We start from the raw sequence: 25,748 nt of genomic DNA, 5'->3' as shown, positions 1-25,748 counted from the left end.
TGAAATAATTATAATTCGATTGAATTCAGGATGATGATGTATACAATCTTTCTCAGAGGGCCACCAAGTCATAAACGTAAACATAAAAATGGGAAAAAAAGAAATCAAAAACATGGAGTAATATCCTAGGTCTGAGGCAACCAACGATTTTTCTTTCTTATCTTACAAACTTGACACAAAAATCAAAGGAGAATTAGTGGTATGCTTAGTGGACGCTGTCCAGTAAAATATTACTTGGAGAACACCACAGAAACTACTGACAGCTCTTGTCGTTACATCTAGAAACCAAAGATGAGTTCAAGGCTGTTCGTCCGCAAAGGCTACGGTACAGAAATTCTTAAAAACAGAAGAGGTAAGTCCAGGCAGGTAATTCACGTTGCAAAGTCGCTGCTACCTGACTGGTAAAAAAATCGGCTTACATAATAGATCAACTTGTCCAGGTGTTAGCGAGGTTGATTAACGGTCTTAGAAACAGGTCCTGAAACCGAGATCAATTTCTACAGACCGGCGTGGTTCTCATTTAGTCCGGGTTTTAAGTGTTGGTGATGCTATGTAGGGATGGACGTGAGTAGGATAAGGATGAAAATTTTGTAATAAACCAAACTTAAAATAGGCCATATCATAATTGTTTTCATTAATTTGAAGTTAAATATTCAATTTTTCGATCCCTTGATCACAACGCGGACTTGGCGGCCAAAGATTGAGATAACAGCATCCGTAAAATGAACCACCCCACTATCTTCGATAAAGAACTTTATGTAAAATCGTGTTCACGGCCATTACGCTCTATCTCATCTAATCTAACATTTAAGTTAGATTTATCTACAGTGGCTAGTTTTGATAGTTTTTAATGCAACGTTGGAAATCTATGGAAACCCCAATAGATCCTTTCTGTATAGGAAGTTATGTCATTGTTATGCGAACGCCGAAAGTATTTGCTGTGAAACAAAATTGATTGTAGGAATACTTGGGGTAATGCTAGTTAGCATTTTCCCTCGGTTCGGTTTCGGTGCATGTGACAATAAATTTTCTGCTATTTTTTCAAATGACGATCATGATAATTCATGACACAAAGACGAAAAGTTTTTGGGTTGTGTGACATCTGAGATAGAATCGATTGATTATCATTATTTTGAAGTGTTGTAATTTTATAATTATCGTAATTGCAGGAAATGTGAACTGTCTTGTATAGTTATAAAAATTCTTGATTTTTTTTGTTATGCTGCAAGTTTAGAATGAACTGTTCGTCTATCCCTTTATTTTTAAGAATTTGTAGATTATATTGGGGGTATTTTATAATACATTATAGAATACAGTATAAAGCGGTAAACAGAATGAATGTCAGCAAGACAGAAACTGTGATAACGCTCACAATGGTCGCGCTTGTACGCGCTCTGTACATCGAAATTAACCAACTTTCTACTTTTTACGTACTGATCGTTGCTGTACATAACCTCACTTTTCAACTGTAGTTTGTAGTTGCAGATACCTTCAGGTTATCTTATGTTAAGTCTGCGCTCAATGAGTTCAAAACCCCGATTCATTTTTCTATGTTTAAAAAATTCGTCTGGATTAGAATATTTTGGAGTAAAGTAACTGCAGATATTTCTATTCAAATTGAGGAGTCTCACCCACCAACGTCTTGTCAAATGTCGCTTGTTATATATTTCTCTACGGATTTCATACAGTAAAGTAGGAATATAATACATTATAAATAATACAAGGTCGTCGATAACTGTTCAAATTTCTTTATATACATGCACTTTTAAGGTTATGTTTACTAGCGAACCAGCGACATGTTCGCGTTCATTCTGTGCACTGCTTCAATAATACAATTCAATTTGACACGTGGAGGAAATAGGAGTTCTGTGCCAACAGTAATAACAGGATCATATATTGGGCAAGAACTTTATCGTTGGGTTCTATATTTGTCTCGTTATCGTTTTTGCTCTGCTTTTGTCATTGAAGGATGTCATTCATAATCAAACCATTTTATAGAAGGTACAGTATCGAATAGGAAAAAAAGTGTTAGAACGGAAGTAATCAGAGAGTTTGGACATGAAGATTTAAATGTCCCCTGTGAAAGAGGTTGAATAATAAACTTTAATTTTACCATTTATCACGTTGTACAAGTGGGGGATGTTCTAGATCATACACTAAAACGAGAAAAATTAACCGAAAACAAAGAATAGTTAATGAATTTTGTAAAGGCAGTTTAGAGCTAACATTAAACAATTCATGTATATCGGAATTTGACATTTTTATGTGGAAATATTGTGCGTGCGTGGAGAGAATCTCATTGGAATCGTAGCTATTTCGGACGCTTATTTTCTGTTTGATAATCATATTAATTAGTCTATATGGAGAGTTTTTTAAAAATGGAAAAAATTGAGTACGACCCATCGATGAGGCAAAAAATTTCAATACTCAGCTATATAATAGAAAAAGTTCTAAAAATGGTACAGGACAACCGTTGTAATGAGATTAGAGAGATAGAAGATGCTACTGAACAATTTACAGATCTTACTAACTCGGCTTAAGCGAAATGAGTCGGATTTTTTCGTTGAAAACTGACATAACAGTTAAGACAGTAAATTGCAAAGAGCGAACCGGAGGGGACGATGACGGTTTCATTGTCTGGAAAAGTTATGGCGACAATTTTGAGATACAGCCATGTGATTGTGAGTATTACACGTCACTGCTTTAATTAAGTAAAGTGAAACATTGCGGAAAGCGACCGCATTTGAAGAAAAAGAAAGAGCTTTTCCATCAGTACTACGTATTTTGTTATACTTTGGTGATCGCCATAACTAAAAGTTGCTTGACCACTCACCGTATTCAACTCCAGCGACTTTTTTTTATTCCGAACCTTAAATTTCAATTGGCATATGTAAATGCCTAGTTTGATGAAAAAGATAACAACGATTATATGGAAAGGTTATTGAGGTTAGAGTATAGATATACTAAATGTACAGACTTAAAAAGAAAACTATGGGAAATGAAAATGATTAAAGAACAAAATATTTTATTTCTTCCTTAGATCGGAAACTTTTCATTTACCCCTCGTAGAATACGAATATAAAAACTCCGATTGCAGCAAAATCGTTCTTTATTCTTACTATTACCGTATTTTTTGCTCCCTCAAATAAGAATGGCACTTCTAAAAACATACATTCTTAAAATAAATCATAACAGAATTAATATTCTAATTTTTGGGGCATTAATATTGTGTTATGTTTCCTTTGCTACTAAACGAATATCTGGTTTAGTTATTGTGGTCTATAACGTAATTCGGGCGGTTTTTTTTTCAAAATTTGAACGTTTATTTAAGAAAAACATATACAATAGTATTATTCAAAGTGTTGCTCATCTAAAACTATAACCTTTTCCCATCTTTCTAGCAATTTGTGGATCCCATCCCAAAAGAACTGCGCCGGATTGGCAGACAAGAATGAATCAAGCCAATTTTTGATATCTTGCTGTAATGTAAATCGTTTTCCAGTAAAGGCGCTCTGCATCGACAGGAACAAATGTTAGTCAGAAGGGGCAAGGTCTGGGCTATAAGGCGAGTGAGGTAAAATTTCCCATCCACTGTTTTTCAAATAGTTCTTAACCGGAATAGCAAAGTGGAGCCGAGAGTTGTCATGATGGAAAATTATTGCCTTGTGTCTGGTCGCATTATCCGGGCATCTTTCGGCTACTGCTCTCTTCAAATGGATTAATTGTGTTTGATAGCGTTCTCCATTGATCGTTTCACCCGGATTTAGCAGGATATTAGGCTTTGAACTGGCTGGTTGGCCGGATTTCACATATGATGTTTTGCGCTTGGGGTTGTCGTAATGGATCCATTTTTTATCACCAGTAACAATCCGCTGCAAAATGACTTCTTTCTGTGGCGTTCCAGCAGCATTTCGAACATGCAAAACCGCCTTTTGACGTCTCCTTTCTTTTGAATATATGCAGCTACTTTTAAACGTTTTGAAATGACTGCTTGAGTGACATTCAAAGATTCTGCGAGCTCTTCTTGTGTGTGGCAACAATCGTCATCGAGTAATGCTTCCAGTTCTTCAACTTCAATCTTTTTGGCTGCCCAGGATGTTCATCGTCTTTCAATCCAAAATCACCACTTTTAAATCGTGCAAACCACTTTTGGCACGTTCGCTCAGCTAGAGCATGTTTACCATAAACTTCCACCAAAATACGATGACTTTCGGCAGCATTTTTCTTACGTACAATAACAGTAGCTTTCCAACGCAGGTTCGGAATATTGGAACGAAGTAATATTAGTTACGCTATCTCTTATCAAACCGCACGAATTAAGTTATAAATATTATTTATTGATACATATGGAAAATAATTTTCATTGATATAATTCTTGAAAACCGTAAAAATGTTTTGATGACTGTTATTTTGAAATTGTTACATAGAATAATTGACGCGTACCAAATGCGAATGATGATTTATAGGTTTCGTATAATTCTAGAATGTATATGGAATTACATTCGTTCAGTTAACCGATCTGGTATATATAACATTCATTCTGCAAATTGTGCAGAAAACAGACACACGTATGGATATAGGAAAATTATTTTTGCTTCAATCCACAAGTGTGAAAAAATCACATATACTTTTTGGATGAAATGATTATAATTTTCTGCGAAAATATGAAAACAAACCATTCAAATTTGTGAAAAGCAGGTTGATGGACAAAATTCTCTCGTTATTTTGATGCAAGAGTGAGTTTTGTTTGTATATTTCTCCAATTAAAAATCAAGAACTTGAATAAATCAATTTAAATTGTTCTTTTATACAAACTTTAACATATCGGGTCAATATTTGATTATATATCGTAGCCAAAAAGCATCAATTAGTGACACATGAGAATAAAAATGTCAATTTCATGTTATATGAAAATATGGTAGCACTCACTACCAGATCTTAGTAGACACAATATTTGGACTCAAAGTATTTGCAAAATATGTTTTCAATGAAATAAGATATGTTTCACATGTTATTTGATCATTTAAGTGTTTCATTTGCTTTGTAGAATTATTTCTATGAATTATACAGAATAAGAAAATGAAATAATTGAATTAATATCGACTTCGTTGAGAAAACACATCACAATCTGTTACTAAAATTGATCCACTTACGTGAAATATATTGTACTACTGAAAACTATGTTCAAAACCAAATGTCTACAACTCTCATGAGCAATTATCATTTAACGTATACAGGAAACAAAAAGCTCAGAAATAGTGTTCAAAAAATTTAAGTAAAATTATAAATATTATGCAACTACTTAAAATCTAAGTTAGATCAAACACAAAACCATCTTCTTTTTCTATCATTAATTCCAGTATATGTCAATCTCTCAATACCGTCATAGTACTCAATGGGTTTGTTATCTTTTATGATCTTAACCATTTTATCTATGCTCATTTTGTAAACAAACTCTTCCTGGTGAATCTGACGGCCATTTCTCATAAATGGATTCCTCTGTCAGTCATCCATTATGTATCCCGTTATATTTGAGTTGGATTGTTTAGTCAACTCATTCTGTATACGTAGATATGGTACTTTCCTGGTATTCTGAACCCGTTCATGGTAATTTGATTTGAGTTTGATTCTGTCAATGGTATTATAGGCCTGTCTTAATTCAGGAATATTTGATGAATGTCCCATATAAGATTTTACGATGGGCCCAGAATAGGTCCAGACTTGGGCCAAGTATGTACAACTCTGGCCCTAACTTGGAGGGAATCTGGGATGATAACAATGTCCCTCGCTTGGTTTGCAGGCCTGGACCAGGCATTAAACTTATAAAGAAATGATACTATTTTTTATTGTCTTTTATGCTTAATAGAATTTTATTCATAAAAAATTATTACTTTTAATATTGAGATATCTATTATGGTTAAGATTTAAGAACAAAATTTTATATAGTTCTGCCAAGCCTAGCTGACTATAGGATGGCCGAGGTCGGGTTACCCAGAGCTCAGCCAGGCTTGGGTGAATATGGGATGGCCAATGCAAGATCCGAAAAAACAAAGGCAGGATTCAAATGGAGTTAAGCTTCCACCATATTCTTCAGCATTAGGCGCCCAACAATTACCGACTGCTTCCAAAACTTGGAGAACACTTTCGTTGTAAGCGATTGGTCTTCCTTAAAAGATGCTTTAGAAATGCTGGAGCCTGTAACTATATTGAAAATAAATGTGAGAAATTTGCCAGAGAGATCAATCCTCGTAGCTTTTCCAATAATTTTTAAACGCGCAAAGCATTTTGTTACATCAACATCAACTCAATTTAGTACCGAAATGGCTTCGTTGAATTGTATTCATTACTTAACTAAACAGAGAAAACGGGATAATAAACACCAATGGGAATTCATAACATACCTTGTTCAAACAAAACATGAAACTGGAGCAAGTCAAACAAGCTACAAAGTTGTTTTAAACGTTATTTTCGTGTTAAAAACTTTTATGAATTTTCAGTAATGAAAACTTGTTGAACTATTTGTATCTAGTATAAAAATGTTATAGAAGATATGAAATTAACTTGTTTCGACAATTCATATGAGATTTTCAGTTAATAAATGATGGTTATGGTAATGAGAGTAGGCCTATTTTCAAACACGTCACTTAATTTTCTGTATTAACATCAATTGAAAAATCGATCGGTTTTTTCAAAATTTCTTCATTCCTCCCTCATATTAAGGTCTTATTGGAATATCTGGACCTGTTCTTCACGTAGAATTTTAGTTGGTGGTGAGGAAATATCTAAGAAAACTCTTGTACCCGCTTTTCAAAAAACGCGCAGGTGAAAATAGAGAAATTAATTTCACTGGTCATGATAAATAACTTCTTTTATGACCCGAAGTGGCTCGTCCCAGGTGGTTAAATGGAATCTTAATAGGCCAGCTTTAATATTTATGGATACATGATAAAGATCGACCCACACCATATGTGCAACTTACCTTAGTGGGAATTTAAACAAGGGAAAGTGCATGTTAACTATTTCGATAGATTAAGAGTTGATAAATGTATATGAGTTACCTACAGGCTTATAAGTAAGTCTTTAGAGTTTATCCTCTATATCTTATTTTTATTTGATTAGAACAATGATTGAAAATTTGAATCTGCTGGAAACGATTCTTTCATTTTAGTGGAATTTCAATCTCAATTTTGGTTAGAGAATGTTAGAATAAACTTTTTATAAGAACTAAATTACCTTAGAGTCTGTATTTCTCTGCAGCCAGTGTTCATAATTGTTAATACTTTATAACATATTTACATATGCAACATACCTTGAAACAAAATTAAAATTTACACCGCTTCGATAAATTGAGTTAGCATAAGCTGTTTTTTGAATAATTCATAAGCATTTTAATTTGTATAAGAGTGTTTAAAATATAAACCGGAATTTTGTTATAAAAATTTTTATTTGTGAGTTACAGAGCTGAAATTTTTTACAGTCCTTCTAGATGGTCTCCATTACAATCTACATACTTTTGTCACCTCTTCGTGAGCTTTCGGATGCCTTTGTCGTTAAAATCTCTCGACCTGTCAGGTAACCATTCGTGCACAAAGGATTCTACCTTCTCGTTGCTTTCGAATCGATGTCCGCCAAGTGCCTCTTTCAATGGTCCAACGACACAGTCGCGGGAAGGTGTTCCAGTATTTTTCAACACAATTAGTTCACCGTTTCCATCTTAAACCAAGTTTTGATCTGTAAACAGGCTTCACCGTGTTTTTTAGGAGGTTACTATAATACTGAGCGTTTACGGTTCGTTCTAAAGTGATAAAATCAACCGAGATTACTTCTCCCACGTGTCAAAACACGGTACATAATACCTTCGTGGTACCGATCTGACTTAAATTATGTAGTAACCGAGCTGCTCAATACAACCCAATTCTTCAGCAATATCGCTTACAGCAAAGCGTCGGTCTTGCAAAATAAATTTTTTTATATTTTTAGAAAATATCGTAGCCTTGAATGTATTCTGCAATATTCATTTTTGATTTAAAAGCACTTTACTCAAGTTATCAATGATTGATAATAAATAATACTAAATTAAAACTCAAAAATTTGAATTAGTCATTTTGCATCCATTTTGGTTTTCGTGTTTCTGATAAGACCTTCAATTAGAGCTTTTGTTGTAGTCATAATAGTTTTTTAGGTCCTGTTTAAGAGGTCAGAGATGCAGAAAATAAAATATAATAAAACATCTTTAAGGACAAGATTTAATATAGAAGCCGCATCAAGAATCCTTTTTGAGGATGTACGTGAATCGTCGATTTTGCACTACTATTTATATTTAACTACTCGTATGCTGTTCGGAAACATGCATATTGTGATTTTTCAATAACTATCTCTTAGTTATGCACAAGTGTATAATGGAGGTTATTATTATCAAGGTGAAGTCTATAACTTTATAAATAAATCAAATAAAGTAAATAAAAATTAATTATACGCTCGTAGAATAATATACTTTATCGACGACTGCTAAATATTTTTGTTAGAAAATTTTTCTACATTATTAGAACATTATTGTATTTAAACAGATATTTTGTACAAGGTTGTTCGTTTAAAGATAGTACATAGTTATCAAAGATTAAACAATCATTTGAAATTTTTCAATGATAATCAACACAAAATTCTATGTATTAGTTTCTCAAATATTGTGTATCGAATTTTTATTTTCATTCATTCATTAGTAATATTATTAACTTTTCTCTAATTTCTGATGGTATTAAAAAAGTTATTCTTATAATATAATATAATTCAATAAAAAATACTAAGACACTGAGGAATCTACGCACGCAAACAAAAATGTTGACAGTCTTAGTCAAACTTTTATTGTTTCAAAATGAACTTCAATCTATAAATTGTTTCGAAAACCATGGTACGTCAAGAAACACATTCAATTTCGCTGACAGTGTTAATGATCCGTGCTTTCAAACCGCAGGTCCCAGGTTCAAGTCCGGTCTAGGGAATTTACTTTTCTAACATACATTACTTACATTACTAAATTGGAAATATTTAGTAGCGTTTAACATGAAATAATTATAAAAACAATATAATATAGGTAATCGAAGAAAGCCGTGGATAAAAATTAGAAAAATTAGATGCGGTTTCTTGATAACAATACAATTTGTTTAACATTCAACACTCTTACAAAATAATATTCACGCTAGTTGTATCGACAAGATAAGCCATGTGAACTTCCACTCATTTATAATTTGACTTTAATTGACCTATAAGATAACAAACGAAATCCTAATAACTTGATAATATCAAATATTATTTGGTTAACATTATGAACCATGTATATAAAACTCAACTAATCATCAAAATTTGCATAGAAAAATTTCGAAATAACTTATGAACATCTTTTTCGAATCGGTTAATATTAGTAGAGGGTATCTGAACATTCCTCAAAATGATTCCGGAGTTGTGGGCAAAATATAACACCTTAACTTTAAGGCCTGCAATGAATCATATAAAGAAATACAACCATCTTCTTAAATGGAAAAATAACGAGTCTATTTTGGAAGTGGCTAGTGGAGATGGAATGATCGCGAAACACGTCCTAGTACCCATTCTCCCGAAGGATTATAAAGAATTTTACATTACAGACAAAGAACCCGAATTCGTGAAATACATTAAACGAAATTTAAATATACCAAAATCAAAAGTTTTTACGCAGGATATTGTTGAAGATGAAGTTCCAAAAGAATTGGAAAATAGGTTCGATCACATTTTCGGATTTTTCTTTTTGAATATGTTAAGAGAATCAAAGAATGTTAGGTGAGTTACTTCTTTTTAATATCAGTCAATTTTTAAGAAGAATAAGTGAGAATTTTTTAAACTTCTAAAGTAAAAATTGTCTTAAATTGATGAATATGAATCACAAATCAAACCACGAAAAACTTGCTCTCAGTTATCGACTTATTGATAAAACAAAATAATGTAGGTCATGATCCACTCCTTTATAGTTTACAGCACGAGTTGAATACTATATTTACCTACGAGTATAACAATAAATACGTAGAGAGAAAGAGCATACATTTTGGAATTTCTTTATGAGAATGCTTTACATATTTTAGTTGTAAATTGAATATGTTGGACTAAACATTTTAAAATAGTAGCAATGTATTCCCCCGTTGCTCCAAAAATTAATATCGACAGAATGAAACTAAGTATTTTTTTCCTGTGATATGAATTTTTTTGACAAATTTTATTTTTGTATTTCTAGCTGAATCTTCGGGCAAATCTGCTGCCCGACCCATAATTCCCAATCATTAAAGCACCCTGAAATAAAAACTGTAATCGACTAGATGCTTAAACCTATTGAATTATTGTGATATCTACTACTTTTGTCGACAGAAATTTGTCATCACGAACTACAGTTTATAAAATTAGTTGTACTTATGTAAAAATTTTTGTCTTTTTATCTACATGTTTCTCTGATTGACGTATTTTCTAATAATAGTCTATTTTTATACCATTATTTGCCATACCACTTGCAATCAAAATTCAACTTTTTCAGCACAAAACTCTCAATAATTATTACTTCTTGACTTTCATACATCTTTCATATGATTTTGTTGAAAAATTATCTTGATTTCAGGTCTCTATAAATTGAAATTTCGTTTAAATGTATATAATATTGACTACTTTCAGACTTGATCAAAATATAATTTGGCACTGACAATTTGCGTATTTATATTAATCAAGAGAACATCTATATTATAAATACCAAAATAAAAATAGAATCAAAATAGAAATCAACAAGTTATTTGGTACCAGTTGTTTATATCAAAAATATGTAGCAGCCATCTATACAAATTATTCTTGGACTATCAGCGTTAATATTTATAAGAGAGCTATAAATTTCACTTAAATAGGTCTTTCCTATCATTGATAGCTTTCTAGTTTTTATGTATGTGAACCATTTTTAAAAATTCTCTTTTCCGTTTATTTGATTTGGTTTCAAGAATTTTTTAATCTTATAAATGAATGTATGTTTTTTTGATACCTCGTTGTTCGTTAATGCAGTTTTATTTTTTTATTGTATTGACGAATTTTTAGTCTATTTTCTAAATACTGCGATGTCTGCCCTATGTAGTCAGTGTCACAATCATTACAAGGTACTTCATATATAATATAATATGATAAAGTAGTCGAAATATCAATTGATACAGACCTAAAATCAAGAAAATTTATCAAAAAAATAATTATTATTATATATTATCTCAATAACTCCACTTAGTAACAATAATAGAGTGTTTCCTTTTGTCCAATCGTCTTGTACAAATGTACAGAGCCACCTTAATACTCGGTTAGTGAATAATCCCAAAAATTTCATGTTTCAACCTATTATTTTCAATTAACAACATACAATTTTAGTAGTTTTGATCAATAGAATATGGATCTTATAATAATAATCCAAATATTAAGATTCACTATCAATTCAAATTTTTCAAGTAATCAGTGTGTTCCAAACAATAACAGCACAGATAAACTGTTTAGACTTTCACCCTAACCAGTAAGTGAAATATCAAATCATCAGAATATTCGTTTCAATTTATAAGAAATAAAATCTAATAAGAACACAAAGAGATAAGCATTAATTTCAAAGATTTTATCAGTAATTACTTACTATTTATAGTACAGTGTTGCCAACATAAAATCAGGAAATAGTTGAAGACTGTATCTGATAGAAAGGTCTTGTTACACAATTGTACGAAAATTGGAATGATACTAAAAAATTTATGATAGTTTTTGTATTGGGTAACCGATAAAAAATTTAGCATCCGTAACGTTGACCTCTACTAACTTTTTAATGTGTAAAAAAATTGAAGATACCAGACGAAAGCAAAAGAAAAAATAGGAAAAGCATGAAGAAGTACTTAGTGAAATCGTCAAAAATGTTAAAAATAACATATAAAAGAGAAACAACAAATGAACAAATAGATAAAATATAATAGAAAGTTTAAAACATATGATGAAAGACATCAGAAAATAACAAATGATATGAAGAGAGTAGCTAGAGAAAATTAGAAAAAAAAATAAGTTACTCTGGTCAGAAAATAATACAATTAAAAAAGAAATATACCAATTAAAAAAAGTTGGAAATAACAGTTAGATACATAACAGCTCAGAAAGCACTTAGTAACGCTATACGAAGCAGCAAAACGCGATGTTGAAAGAAACTTTGTGGAAAGTTGATCACAGATTACTAGCAAACGGAACAATCTATCTTCACCACACCTAAAAGATAGTAGAAGAATGTGTAGTGGGGCCCAGACGGGGTACCAGCGGAAATTCTTCGACTGATGGTAAAACTGAGGCCGAAGATTCACCTCGATCTGTACAACACGTTCTTGACAATAGGCACCTTCAGCGACCGGTGGAGGATAGGAAGGCTAGTTCTTATTCCTAAGGGTAAAGCCGATCCGAATTCGTCGACGTCCTACCGACCACTTAGCTTATTGAATACGACAGGTATATTATTTGATCATTTATTGAGATCAAGACTAACAGACGGGATACGAAACCGGAGGGGGCCTTTCAGACCTGCTTCAGAAAGGTCTGATCAACAAACAGTGCAATCCAGAAGATGGTCGACACCTTTTTGGAAGTGGATACTGCTAAACGGCGCAACCAACACGCAGTTATCCAAACCGCAAGTAATGATCGTTTTTTTCTTCGTAATATCTCGATCTTGATGCTTGGGATATCGTCCTACTGAATCTAATACGAAATTCAAATTACCTGTTTCTAGTAACCTTTGTTGAACTGGTAGTTTTTTATCAGGATGCTGAGAATTTAGGTACCCGTATGCTTGGTGATATTATCATTATCAGCAACTTATTGCCTGTTATAATGATAACTAATTAGATTCGAATTGCTTAAGAAGTGTATAAAATTTTGGGAAGAAAACTTTTCGTTTGCTAGTGGTTAGATATTTGAGCCCCTGTTTAGGTACAGTCAAATTAACACTTATGATGAAAATTATAAAACACGATTACCAAATCGTATTTATGAATTTTTTCTTTAGAAAAGCATTGGCGAACACTCACAAAATGTTAAAACCAGGTGGACAATCGTTTTTCAATTTTCTGGAATATACCCCTATAGATGATATATTGATAAAAATGGTAATTCATCCAAAATGGGGAAGATACACACACATGATGAGTGCTCATTGCTGCCATGAAAATCCGTTAGAAGCTTACACTAAAGATTTTATAGCGGCTGGCTTCGAAGACGCAGCTTATAATACTGAAAAAGAAACATGGGAACTCGAAGAAGGATCTGAATGGGAACGTAAGTGAAACATTTATGTGTACATTTTGTTTCCACATTCTTTTAAACTTTTTCTTCACAACACCCCAAATCCATTTTAAGAAAATTTTTCTGGCTGTTCCTCATCTCAACCAGAATAGGTTACCAGATCTGCACATTGTATCAACTTTTTCCTGGATAATCTAAAGCTGTGGTCGGAAACCTTTGATTTGAAAAAGTTCTTGTCCTTGTATTTGTCGTGGAAGCTTTTCTATTTCTGAATCATGTCTAATTACTTTCAAGATGCCAAAGCTCAAAATATTGAATTTCCAATCATCACAAAAAAAAATAATTATTGAAAGGAATGCTAGTAAAATCCAAAATCCAAATGTTTGTTTCAAGTGTATCTCAAGAATATGATAACTTATATATAGACAACCACATGAAAAAGATAATTTCACTTATCAAAAATTGTAATAAACTATAATAAGTATGTCTGACATTATAATGATTACACGTGTGCTATCGTGTGTCGGGTTTCTGGGTAATTCCAAAAATCATCTGGTAACCAAATTAATGATTACTTTAATTTCGTGTTTGAGTGTATGAACAGTCAAACTAATAGAAACAGTAATATTCGACAACTCATCGATAAATTTTACGAAAAATTACAAATAAAATCCTTGGTTCAAGTGCCTATAAGTCTAAACTCGCGAGGGCTTATTCTTTTGTTCCACCACTATGTTCCATTACTATGAAAAATTGATAGAGTTTAGAATTGTTAGTTTTAAATATAATCTCAAGTGAGGTTTACATGTTTTTCTAATCGATTTCTTATGCGTTCCAAGGAAAAAATAAGTTATTCTTTGCAAACTACTGATAACACCAAGAAAATGTCTAACCAGACAAGTGTTTAAATTTAAAGAGTCGCTAATCCCAAGGGGCCAAATCTAGAATGTGGCCGATGATCTCAATCACATATTTCTGAAATATTACACCAATTACATGACTTATTATAGTGAAATGTACTAACAAAACAAATAGCACAAGCAGTGATGCGTAATGTCGTACAGAACGACAATGATAATGTTCAGGCTATAATCGTGGACTATTTATTACAAGTTATTGTTTGAGTAGTTAATAACAAACTGCAAATATTTGTCTTCTCATTGAATCAATTCAGTCTTCAGCTTCTGCTTGTAAATATATTTCTACCTATCCCCAATAATGTTACTGTAACGGATGCCCCCTTTGTAGGTCTTTGTAGAAAGTTAAACAGCAAAGTGTGCAATGAAAGGAATATTACAGACTCTGACGATCTGACTGAATATCTAAGCAATTGAAATATTGTAAGGTTCCCGTTGAAATGATCACGGATGCAATGTCTATATCAGAAATTATAAATTACGATAACAAGTCAATAGCAATTGGCAAATGCAGAAATTGTCTCATAAGGCTTGTTTGTATTCTACACTGATCACAAGAAAATTGACAAATGGCTAACCTATATATAGTCCGAGAACCAAGATCGCTAGCTCACAAGCTCTTGACTCTTGTTGAATAGAATCAAAACACGTATGGGAGTGTACGCAGTATCTGAACTCATTAGAAACAAACAACAAAATTATTGTGCTATGGGTAGTCGACCTCAGAGAAGTTCATGGTAATGTACAAGTTGATACCCTGATAGAAAAAGGTGGTGAACTCGTTGTTAAGGACCATAAACATAAAGTTTTCCAAGACATGATCACGAAAAAGAGAAAAAGCGCGGAGAAATCAGAAATTTAAAGCAAGTGCCCAGGAGTTAAAACAATCGAAGATATTTCTTTCTTATTCTACTAACAGACTCCAAAAGGTCATTTTATTTACCAGGAGTTACCAGTATGCACACTGGACACTATTTCTAAAACCAAAAGAGATAAGCTGCATAGCCCCCAAAGAGGTTGCTGGTACCTGACTGGTACATAATTAAAATTAGAATTAAAACTCATAGTTACCTAGTAAGACTGGTGTTACAATTAGCGTTAGTCAATTTTATTATTATGGATTCTTATTTAATTAAACACATTTCGAAATAACTACAATTGCAAAAATTACAATAAGTCGCAAAATTTAATGAGAAGGAAGCGTAAGAAGTCGTCGAAAATCTAGAAGACCAGGATTAAGCGATGATGGTAATCTAGATATTTTGCCGTCTTTAGATAACCCCCATGTATTACAATAGAAATTGCCTAACAACAAAATGTTAGTCAGTCGTAAGTAAGTTTTTAATAAGCCTCACCTACAGTCCCCCAAAAATTAATGTGGGAAGATTGATTGGTTAGATATTCCCTTCGCGAAAATTCAACAGCTCTATGATATTTGAAACATCCTCGCACGGCAGTTCCTCTGAACCCAATTTCTTGGACTTGGACCCTAGTATTTGGTTCTAGTATAATGGTGCACCACTACATTATGGCAGTTTGCATGAGGATTGATTGAAAAACGTGGATCAATGGAGTGGCCACCTAGGTCATCTGATCTTACACCTCCTGATATTCATTTGTTAGGAAGTTTGAAAAGTCGGGTCTATGTTAATTGATCAGAAAATTTAAAAGACTTAATGGAATTAGACATGAAATAGTTTGAATTTCGGTTTAATAGACTGTTTATTACTAAAAAAGTTTGTTTCGCTTTGTATTACTACTCAAATTTTATACATCAAAGCCACAAAGTTCATCAAATAATGTGAAGGAACTTTGACACATTTGATGCTTTATTTTGTTGACTCAAGTCAAAAGGCGCACAATATAATGAACTCTTTGACGTGTTTTCACATTTTTTTCAATAAATAAACGTTGTACGTTTTATGTTCAACTGGTTAGGTATCGCACATTTCATAGTTTTATTTCCATTATATTAATGTATTGAAGCTATTATATGAAGTTTTTATTTGTGATTTTTCTGCAGATTTATTTACTTCAACTAATCCAATAGTGTCAAAAATTCCTGAAAGTCAGAGAGAAGATTATATCCGAGATTATGTAGAATATTGCAGAATGGTTGGTCCCCCGAAAGTAAAAACAGCTGAGGGAAAAGTGATTAGGAAACTTGTCAAAAATGTGTTGATAGTAGTCGCTAATAAGAGATAATAATAACATACATTACGAACTTTGTACAAAGTAAAGATTAATATAGCAATATAAGAGAATGTTCGACTGTTGAATCCTTTGTTCCGATCCTGAACCACTTACAATAAAAAATAAGCAGAAATAGCATTTTTATTTTTTAAAATAGTTTTTTTATCCGAAGAGAATCGTTGGCCACACATTACAAACAGGTGGTAAAGACTGAAGGCCAAATTTGGAGAATATGGCAGATACTTAACTAATTCGAATCATCGTTGACCTAATGTTGCAATGGCAACTCTATGGCTGGGTGCGTTATCTTGATGCCACACTCTTCGCGGCGTGTTCTTTATTGCCCCACGTAATTTTGAAGCTCAATGGTAACTTTCGTAATATATTTTTATAAGAGGATGGTCCCAGAAGTACCTGACCTAGAAATGGCTGTAGTTGCTTGAAAAATACCACTGTATTAGAAAGTACACAATCTATACAGCATATGTTTCAAGTTTGAAGTTGCCACGTTGTTTAGTATTTGTTTGGAAGCAATCAATCATGAACGTTTTCAGTGAATTTGTAAATATGGGAAAAATTGTTCATCGTTATGTTGTTACTTTTGTTTGAAAGGCCTTAGCCCAACCAATATAAAAGTTGGATTAGATTCTACACAAGGTGACACTGCTCCTTCGTTATCAATAGTAAAATATTGGGTAACAGAGTTTGAACGAAGCCGTACGACCTTTCGAAGACCAGCATCGCAGTGGTTAACCAAATAAGGTGACGATACCAGAAATTTTGATGAAAATTCACAAAATGGTACTGGATGATCTTTGACTGAAAGTGCGCGAGCTAGCAGGCTTAGTAGGCATTTCAAAAAGTGGGCATGAGAAAGCTGAGCGCGTGTGATCACAATGGAACTGCGTCGTGAAAATGTTTCCATTCGAAGTTTAACAACCATGGATGAAACGAGAGTTCATAACTTCATACCTAAAATATCAATCAAAACCATGGACTGAAAAGAGAGACCCTGCTCCAAAGAAAACAGAATGTGCGATACATAGTATATTAACTGAAAATTTGGACATGAGAATGCTGTACGCGTCTGCTCACAATGGAACAAAAACAGTTGTTGCCATCAAGTGTTTAGCCATGTTACACAGAAATAAAGACAAATTTGTGCGCCGCTTCATAACCATGAATGAAACGTGGGTTTAGTACTTCACACACGAAACAGAAGAGCAATGGACTGAAAAGGAGAACCTGCTTCAAAGAAGACAAAGACCGTTCCATCTGCAGGCTAAGTCATAACGTCGGTGTTTTGGGATGCGCGTGGAATAATTTCCATTGACTACATTAAACAAGGAAAAACTATCAAAGGCGAGTATTATGCGAAATTATTGCAACGTTTGAGTTGAGAAATCAAGCAAAAACGACCGCATTTGGCTAAGAATAAAGTGGTGTTTCATCAAGATAATGCAGCTCAGACATCCGTTATTGCCAAAATTAATGGATTAGATTAAATTGAATTAATTGCTACCATTCGCCAGATTCAGGCCCCTCGGATTATTTTCTGTTATCAGACATGAAAAAATGGGGGTCAAAGATTTTCTAACGATGAAGAGGTGATTTCGGCAGTTAATGACCATTTTAAAGAGCTTCACAATTCTTATTATAAAAAGGGTATCGAACTTATTGAACACCGTTGGGAGAAGTGTGTGGAGCTTATAGGATATTACGTTTTTTAAAAAATTTTGTGTTTTCTACCCGGTACCATCCTCATATAATACCAAATCAACAGAAGTGATATACACATACAGATTCATACATACGGACGTTTCTGTGGTTCACTCTCCACAACTTTTTATCACATGTACTAAATCATTGGCGTGTTCTACCTGTTTCTTTCTGAATTATTAATGGTCCTTAATAAAGATCCTTCATAACAGATATGAATGATTTCAACCAACAAATATTCTAATTTGTTGTATTCAAAGGTTTCAAACACACCAATATCTGACTTGTCGATGCTAAATTTGCAAAGATGTTGAATGAAATTTTTCAGTGTGTCACAATAATTAATAATTTATATCTCGATTAATAACCACATTTCAAGTATTTACGATATAAGTTATTAATCTCAATCATATATTATTTAACTGTCACGTATAACCTTGAAGATATTTACTCTTTTACAAGTAATTGTGGTAATTATTGATCATTATTGTTACATATATCTAACATCAATTATCTAGATAACTGGATTCCAAATATTTCATAGTATTTAATTGTGAATTTACACATAAAGGCGATTTAGTAGTCGCGTTATTGAAGGTATCTGAACCAACCTTAAGATGATTCCTGAGATATGGATGAAATATAACACTGAATCTTTGAGACTTGCATTAAGACACGTAAACAAATATAAACATCTACTTAAATGGAAGGAAAACGAATCTATTTTAGAAATCGGTTGTGGAGATGGAACTAACGCCAAACAGGTTATACTACCTATTCTGCCGAAGGATTATAAAGAATTTCACGTTTCAGAAAAAGAACCCGATTTCGTGAAATACATTCAACGGAATGTTATTATACCAAAATTGGAAGTTTTTAAGCAAGACATCGTTGATGATGAAGTTCCAAAGGAGTTGGAAAATAGGTTTGATCATATTTTCGGATTTTTCGTCCTGCATATGTTAATGGAACCAAGGTATGTTACCTCTATTTCATTGGATCGTATAATTATTTCCAGCTTTCAATTTACAAAATTGCAGTCCATTCTTTCGGGATATAACCCTAAGTTTTATTTTATTACCAATTTGTTTTAAAACTATCATATAAACGTTGTGTTAGAAATATTATGGGTTTTTAAGGGTAATTTGGAGTATGTATTAGCTTATTGTACTTTTCGGTGATCGATATATGTTTTGTAAACCTTTATTCTACCTGATTTCCAAGCTTTCACAGCTTTAAAGTCATTTAGACTGCTTTCTGTTTACGTGAACTATAAGAAGTTTCATATCGCTTATACAACTAATCTTATAAACTTTAAAACATTCGATGGGAATAGATGAATTAACGTAGATATTGAAGTTTGTTTATATATCATTCTAGCTTTATTATAACTGTAACGTGATAAGACATACGGCTGGCTTGGAATTACTGGAACCGTTGGTGATATCCATAATGAACACACTGTTTACACCACCACTCACAATTACACTGTCTGTCGAGTGTAAACCAAGTTATCGTCTTCAGAGTCTGAAAGTAAACTTCCTAAACTACCGTTTAGTCTCTGAAGACGATAACTTGGTTATAGAAACTCGCGTTAGTCAGTGTAATTGGTGTAGTGGTGGTGTAAACAGTATGTTCAGAACGACATACGGCAATAAAAAGAGCAGTATGTGATGTCATTGTAATATTGTCACTGATATTCAATATAGAACGACCGTATCTCAAAAAGAAGTTACTGGTATTTTCAAATGAGTTTCCTTAGGTACTGAACCGTTTGCTGACAAAATTACTAAGAATAACATAATAAGGAGCGCACTTTAAGTCGTTAACGTTATCTAAGGGTTATTTAGAGATAGCAAACAGAGCTTATATAATATTTTTTTTACTTATTAAGACAAATTTAACATTGATGCTGATGAAAGTCATCAACTACATGAAAATGTATGAGTGAAATGAATTTTTTGTGACAGAATTATATGCATAGTTGAAATTGCTTATATTCAAAGGAAGGTTGTCTTTTTTGGAATTATCTTGGACAGGTTTCACAGCAATAGGATTTTGGTGACTTCATCATTTCATTATCAATAATATTCATTCTACATAAGCCATGATACACATATTCAAGAAAACTCCCTCAAATGATAAGTAAAAAATAGTAAAATCGAATTCTTTACTGATGTAATATAATTACTGAGAAGTGGCTTACGAAAATAACAAAATAGTTTTATAGTTATTGTATAATAGCTAGAAAAGAGTTTTCTTGTGGTGCTACAGTAGATGTATATAATTATTTTTTGTGAATGTTTGTGAATAAAAATTTATAAGTTATATTACACCCAAAGCGCTCGGATAAGTCAAAATTCTTTTCGTCATAGAATATACGCTGTATGCAAATACTAATAAATAATTGTGTGACGAAAAACGCACGCTATCTGATGAGCTGTTAGTTTTTTACTTAATTTTAAAAGATGATACGTCGATCAGTTTGTTTGTATCTGTGTTGAAAACCATGTACACTGTTGATAATTATGTATGGACGTTTCATAATTCATCTCACTACTCCTGAACCCAATCTATACATCAAAAATACTTCATGATATTAATATGTTCATCTATTCTCCAACAATTTAATTTAAAATATTGCAACTAGTTTCACTCTATCACATGGTACGATATTTTATTTATTGGCGTATTTCCGAATAACTTAAATAGCTCCTGCCATGCCAGGTACTCTCACGATAAGTACCGTTTCATACTAATATCGACAATTCCGAGCCGTCTAAATGGCCCACAATCCCGATACGTGGTTCGTAACAACTAATCAAACAATTCCACTGCCACAGATACTTTTCTTATACCCTGGATTACCACTATACCGCCCATTTCCTCTAAAGCCAAGAGAAAACTTTCCTACCCCTGCCACGGCTGCTAGCGACAACCTACGAAGATCCTACGAAAATTATCTTACTTTCCTCCTTAATTCCCCCATCGCCATTAGGTGAATCCCGTTCTCAAACCATACCTCGTCGGGATGCAGGTTTTCTGCAGTTTTTTTGTATCCTGATGATTCCATTCACCAGCCAAATTACCGAAGACTAGGAAATAATCTATGAACTTCCCAAAAAGCAGTCTAGTTCGTCGAGCTACTTTTTGCCCCCGAGAACTTTCAGTTCCAGAAAACCAAAAAACCACCACAATCCCAGTTTTGTAGATTAAAAACCCTATTATATTAGGTCTTATCCTATTCGATTTTACTTTTTATTGAGAGATATTTACTGGGAACATATGCCTCTTATTATTAGTTTTTGTTCCAGAAAAGCGTTGGAGAATATTCACAAAATGTTGAAACCAGGTGGACAAACATTTTTAAATTTTTTCGAGTACACCCCAGTAGACAATGTAATGAAAAAAATGGATCGTCATCCAAAATGGGGAAAATACCCACACGCAATGAATGCTTATATCAACCATGAAAATCCGTTAGAAGCTTACACGAAAGATTTTATAGCAGCTGGATTCGAAAATGCAATTTATAATACCGAAATTGAAACGTGTGAATTTGAAGATCCTTATTGGAGAGGTGAGTACTATAAGTTTATACAAATTTCAAGGTAGCTTTGATATTTGAACTCCTGGACATACAATATCCGCTCAACTTAAAATGTAGCCTGACTCTTTTTTTTTTAGTTAAGCACTGAGTTGAGTCATTTTCTGTTCTAAGAATTCGTCTCCCGTTCCAAATTACTACGCCACTAATCAGCATTCTTTGCGAACAAATGATTTTTTTCTTTTTATTCAGTATATAACTTAAACACCATTTCGTTGAAGAAACCATGAATAATGTGATATAAACAATATTTTTGACACAAATATGTATAAAACATTTATACGAGAGTTGCCTTTCAAGTTTTTAGAATCGAACAGTAGGTAGTGTTAATGAGTTGTGGCACCACTGTATTTGTAAACATTGACTTGTGTTCTTAGGAAGCCAGGGGCAATTTAGAAATTGACTGAGGATGTTGTTGCTGGTGAACGTTCCAAACAAGCAAGTCTGAGCAAAAATGAAAAACACCATTGAAGGTATACGTTGGGTGATTTTTAAAAAGAATTTTCTCAACAAAAGTGCATAAAATCGCTTTATGAAACTTTTAGTAATGAAGCACCATCAGAGAAGAGTGTTCATAATTAAATTGCCAAATTTTGTCATGGTCGTGCGTCCGTCGGTCAAAATCGGTTGTCATTCCTAGAAACATTGAAGCTGTGTTAACATGATGAAAGAAGATCGGTATGTGACTTACAGACAGGTAGAGGCGTTTCTTAGAACACCGCAGACTGCATTACAAACGATTTTGCATGAACATGAACAAAAAACGTCACGTCATTCTTCATCACGACAATGCCAGCTCCCATAAAGCACGTCAAACAACTGAAGATTTGAACGAAAAATTCTTCGAATACATTGCCCGATCCTGTCAAACAAAAGATGCGCGGACAGCGCCAAAATCTTTTGGTTTGAGCGTTTGCAAAAATGTATAGACTTTGAGGGAGAATATTTCGAAAAAAAAAGGACACTTTGTATGGAATTTGTTCGTTTCTGTTTCACTTTTAGTAAAAACTTAAATTTCGTAATGAATAAGCAAAATAGCAGGTAGGCTATAAATAAATGATAGTTGGGTTGGAATTTTTGGAACCGTACTTTAACACTCCAAGGTAAACAGGCTACCTCCAACTCCAAGTTGGTTATCGAATCACGCATCAATGTAATTGTGAGTGTTCAAGATGAATAACATTTGTTGGATTATTGACTGTTGAACAGATTTCTGCGTTGGAGAGCTGTAGCATATTCGCTCCAAAATATATCAATATTGAGAATATATTCATAATACAGACACACAAATATACGATCATTTGAAAAATTGTTCGAACTGGTTTTCATAATATTCGTAAATATTGTAGTAGTGAAACAAAAAACAACAAAAACTGTTGTCGCTGAAGAAAAGGAATATGCTACAGTTCTAGCAATTACCAAAAATACATTCTACTTATATACAATAAATCCATACCATACCATCAATACATTACGATGATTATCCTCATAGGTTGCCTTTTTGAGAGTGGACATAAGAACAAAATTCGTATTGACAGACTTTTTGATTTTGTGCTTGTTGACAATAAAGCTAATCATTGTAACAAACAAACTCTAATATCTTTGTTGAAAATCATCATAGACAAGTATCAATGTACGTGTACTTCTCAAGACCTTCAGTTTTTTGGAAATGCCCCCGTAGAACTGATTTTTTATTAGTTATCAATCCAGTGATAGACCCAGAGTTCCGCAGTGAAAAATGAAAATAATCTGTAATATGCATTTCACATGAAAAGTGAAGTTATCAATGGTAAGCTGAGGGTATAAGGTTTTTGATAGCATGATTATAAATAAAGTAATTGGAATACAGCTAGGAGTTCAAAAAACTTAGGGATCTCCAAAAATATGTTTTTGTTGAGTAATTAAAAAATTTTATGGTTTCTTCCAAACTTCACAAGTATTTTTCGAAAGCACATGCTTTATCTTTCTTTGCAATTTACAGATTAATTCAAAAAATTAACAGGGCACAAGTTGAATGTAATTATTGTGGACCCCTTATTCGGTCCTTATTTAAAACTAAGAAAAAATCAGTTCTACTGTGCTGTTTAAAAAAAAATTGCTGAAAAATAAACTTGGGGTCTTGAGAAACATAACTTTTCTGCCTAGAGAAACAATTAAATGTACGCAAAAAGAGCATTTTGTTATTTTAAACTCAAATTTTTTTACCGTCAACCACCCCATTTATTGGTAAACAATTTTTTTCTCAAACTGCATCTTATCAATAAAGGTTGTGCCGATTTTCAGCGTTTTACAACATTTTTTTCATTTTTGTATCTTTTGCATTTGCTTCCTGTACTATAGAACTAAAACTGGAAGTACTATTTAAGGGTAAGAAAAATATACCTGTAAGTTCAATAAGTGTTGTAATACTATTAATTATTATTATCATATTAATAAAAATTTATCGTTTATTTTTCGTAAAAGTTGTAGATAAAGTATAGTATTCTATTCGCGAGTAATGACTTATTGAAGAATATAGTATTATATACCTTATATTATGGAAGGTGGAGGTAAGGAGAACCATCTCTGTGCTACAGAAAGTGTCCATCTAATTCTTTACGTTAGGGAGGCGCTACTATAGCATGAGTGTAAATTTTAAATAAGCACTTGAAATTTAAGAATAAGGACAGATAAAGATATAAGGAAAGTCTGTAAATTGATAAAAAGAAAAGATATATGTTTCTTTATATAAATTTTAACGAATTTGTAAATGTTTAATTATAAAATATATTTAAAAATAAATGTTTTATATATTGTAAGTTTAAAGAAAGATAATGACTTCGACGTACTACTTGAGTTACTTTTCATTGAGTCACTGAGCAAATTTTTCCCATTATGATTCTATTGTCTATTAAAGTTTTGTGATAATTGAGACTTTATAATTACTTGCAAAAATTCTTACAAATTCACAGTAATTATTTAAAATTCAGAGTTATCTCACAGTAGCTTTTCTACGTTATATTCACATAATTATTTTGGACTACGCGAATAGTCTATATTTTGAATACCAATATTTAATTAACGACTCTAGTCATTCAAAATATTAACACTGTTAACTTCACTCTATCTAAAATAACCAAGTTTATGATATCTCGTTCGACAGGAGCGCCATTCTGGTCAAATTTTGAATTATAATTTACAGTCTACAAGCGGACAGTTTTTAAGCTAAGCCCCCATATGAGATGGCCCTCTACCCTTCATGCCTTATATAATTTTGTAAAAGTGCATATTGTAAGAACTATGACAATGATCATCCTAATAAGTTAGCTTTTTGCACATAGTTTCCAGATAATGTTCATATCTGTAATTTTTGTTAATGAATCAATGAATGACTGTGAATTTTTTATTGGAAAAAGAGTTATCGACGGTTGTCGCACTAAAAATCACCCTATATATATATATATATATATATATATATATATATATATATATATATATTATTGATTTTTTTGCAGATTTGTTTCTATCAGTTAATCCAACAGTATCTAAAATTCCTGAAAATGAGAAAGAAGATTACTTCAAAGATTTTTTAGAAGCTTGCAGCATAACTGCTTCTCCACCAGTCAAAAAACCTGATGGGAAATTGGTCAGAGAATTTCCAACCAAGTTGTTTGTAGTAGTTGCTGATAGGACTTGAATGAAGAATAATTTTTATTACAAAATAATGCTACAAAATTAATATATTTCTCAAAGATAAACAGAGCCTCATGCCACGACTAATAATAATTACTTTCCTGGCTCCTTAGGTCTTAATCAAAATATGATTTGACATACATATATATATATATATATATATATATATATATATATATATATATATATATATATATAATATAAAAAGCGTTTTCGTAGTGAGAAAATTAAACACCAAACTGTACTAACTTTAATATATTACCGACTTAGGATGTTTTTATATAATTTCAAAGCATAAAAATTGCAATAAATATTGATTTCTCAAAATTATAAGT

The 25,748-nt window shown here is 32.5% G+C and overlaps 3 protein-coding genes across 3 annotated transcripts in view; 2 read left to right on the top strand and 1 right to left on the bottom strand.

The window, feature by feature from the left end:
- LOC130443727 (out at first protein) overlaps positions 1 to 25,748 on the bottom strand; it is a 230,430-nt gene that overhangs the window by 184,115 nt on the left and 20,567 nt on the right. The window lies entirely within an intron of this gene.
- Positions 9,267 to 16,571, top strand: LOC130443728 (uncharacterized). The gene is made up of 3 exons (XM_056778490.1): positions 9,267 to 9,813; positions 13,070 to 13,338; positions 16,246 to 16,571. Exons 1-3 carry the CDS (start codon positions 9,446 to 9,448, stop codon positions 16,425 to 16,427), a joined length of 819 nt encoding a protein of 272 aa, XP_056634468.1. The 5' UTR covers positions 9,267 to 9,445; the 3' UTR covers positions 16,428 to 16,571.
- On the top strand, positions 18,574 to 25,740 carry LOC130443730 (juvenile hormone acid O-methyltransferase-like). The gene is made up of 3 exons (XM_056778494.1): positions 18,574 to 19,110; positions 21,449 to 21,714; positions 25,236 to 25,740. The coding sequence occupies exons 1-3, from the start codon at positions 18,752 to 18,754 to the stop codon at positions 25,415 to 25,417; spliced, it is 807 nt and encodes a 268-aa protein (XP_056634472.1). The 5' UTR covers positions 18,574 to 18,751; the 3' UTR covers positions 25,418 to 25,740.

Source organism: Diorhabda sublineata, chromosome 5 (assembly GCF_026230105.1).
Source record: "Diorhabda sublineata isolate icDioSubl1.1 chromosome 5, icDioSubl1.1, whole genome shotgun sequence".
Taxonomy (NCBI): domain Eukaryota; kingdom Metazoa; phylum Arthropoda; class Insecta; order Coleoptera; family Chrysomelidae; genus Diorhabda; species Diorhabda sublineata.
The sequence above is the reverse complement of the archived record's forward strand: the minus strand, read 5'-3'. Positions and strand labels throughout refer to the sequence as shown.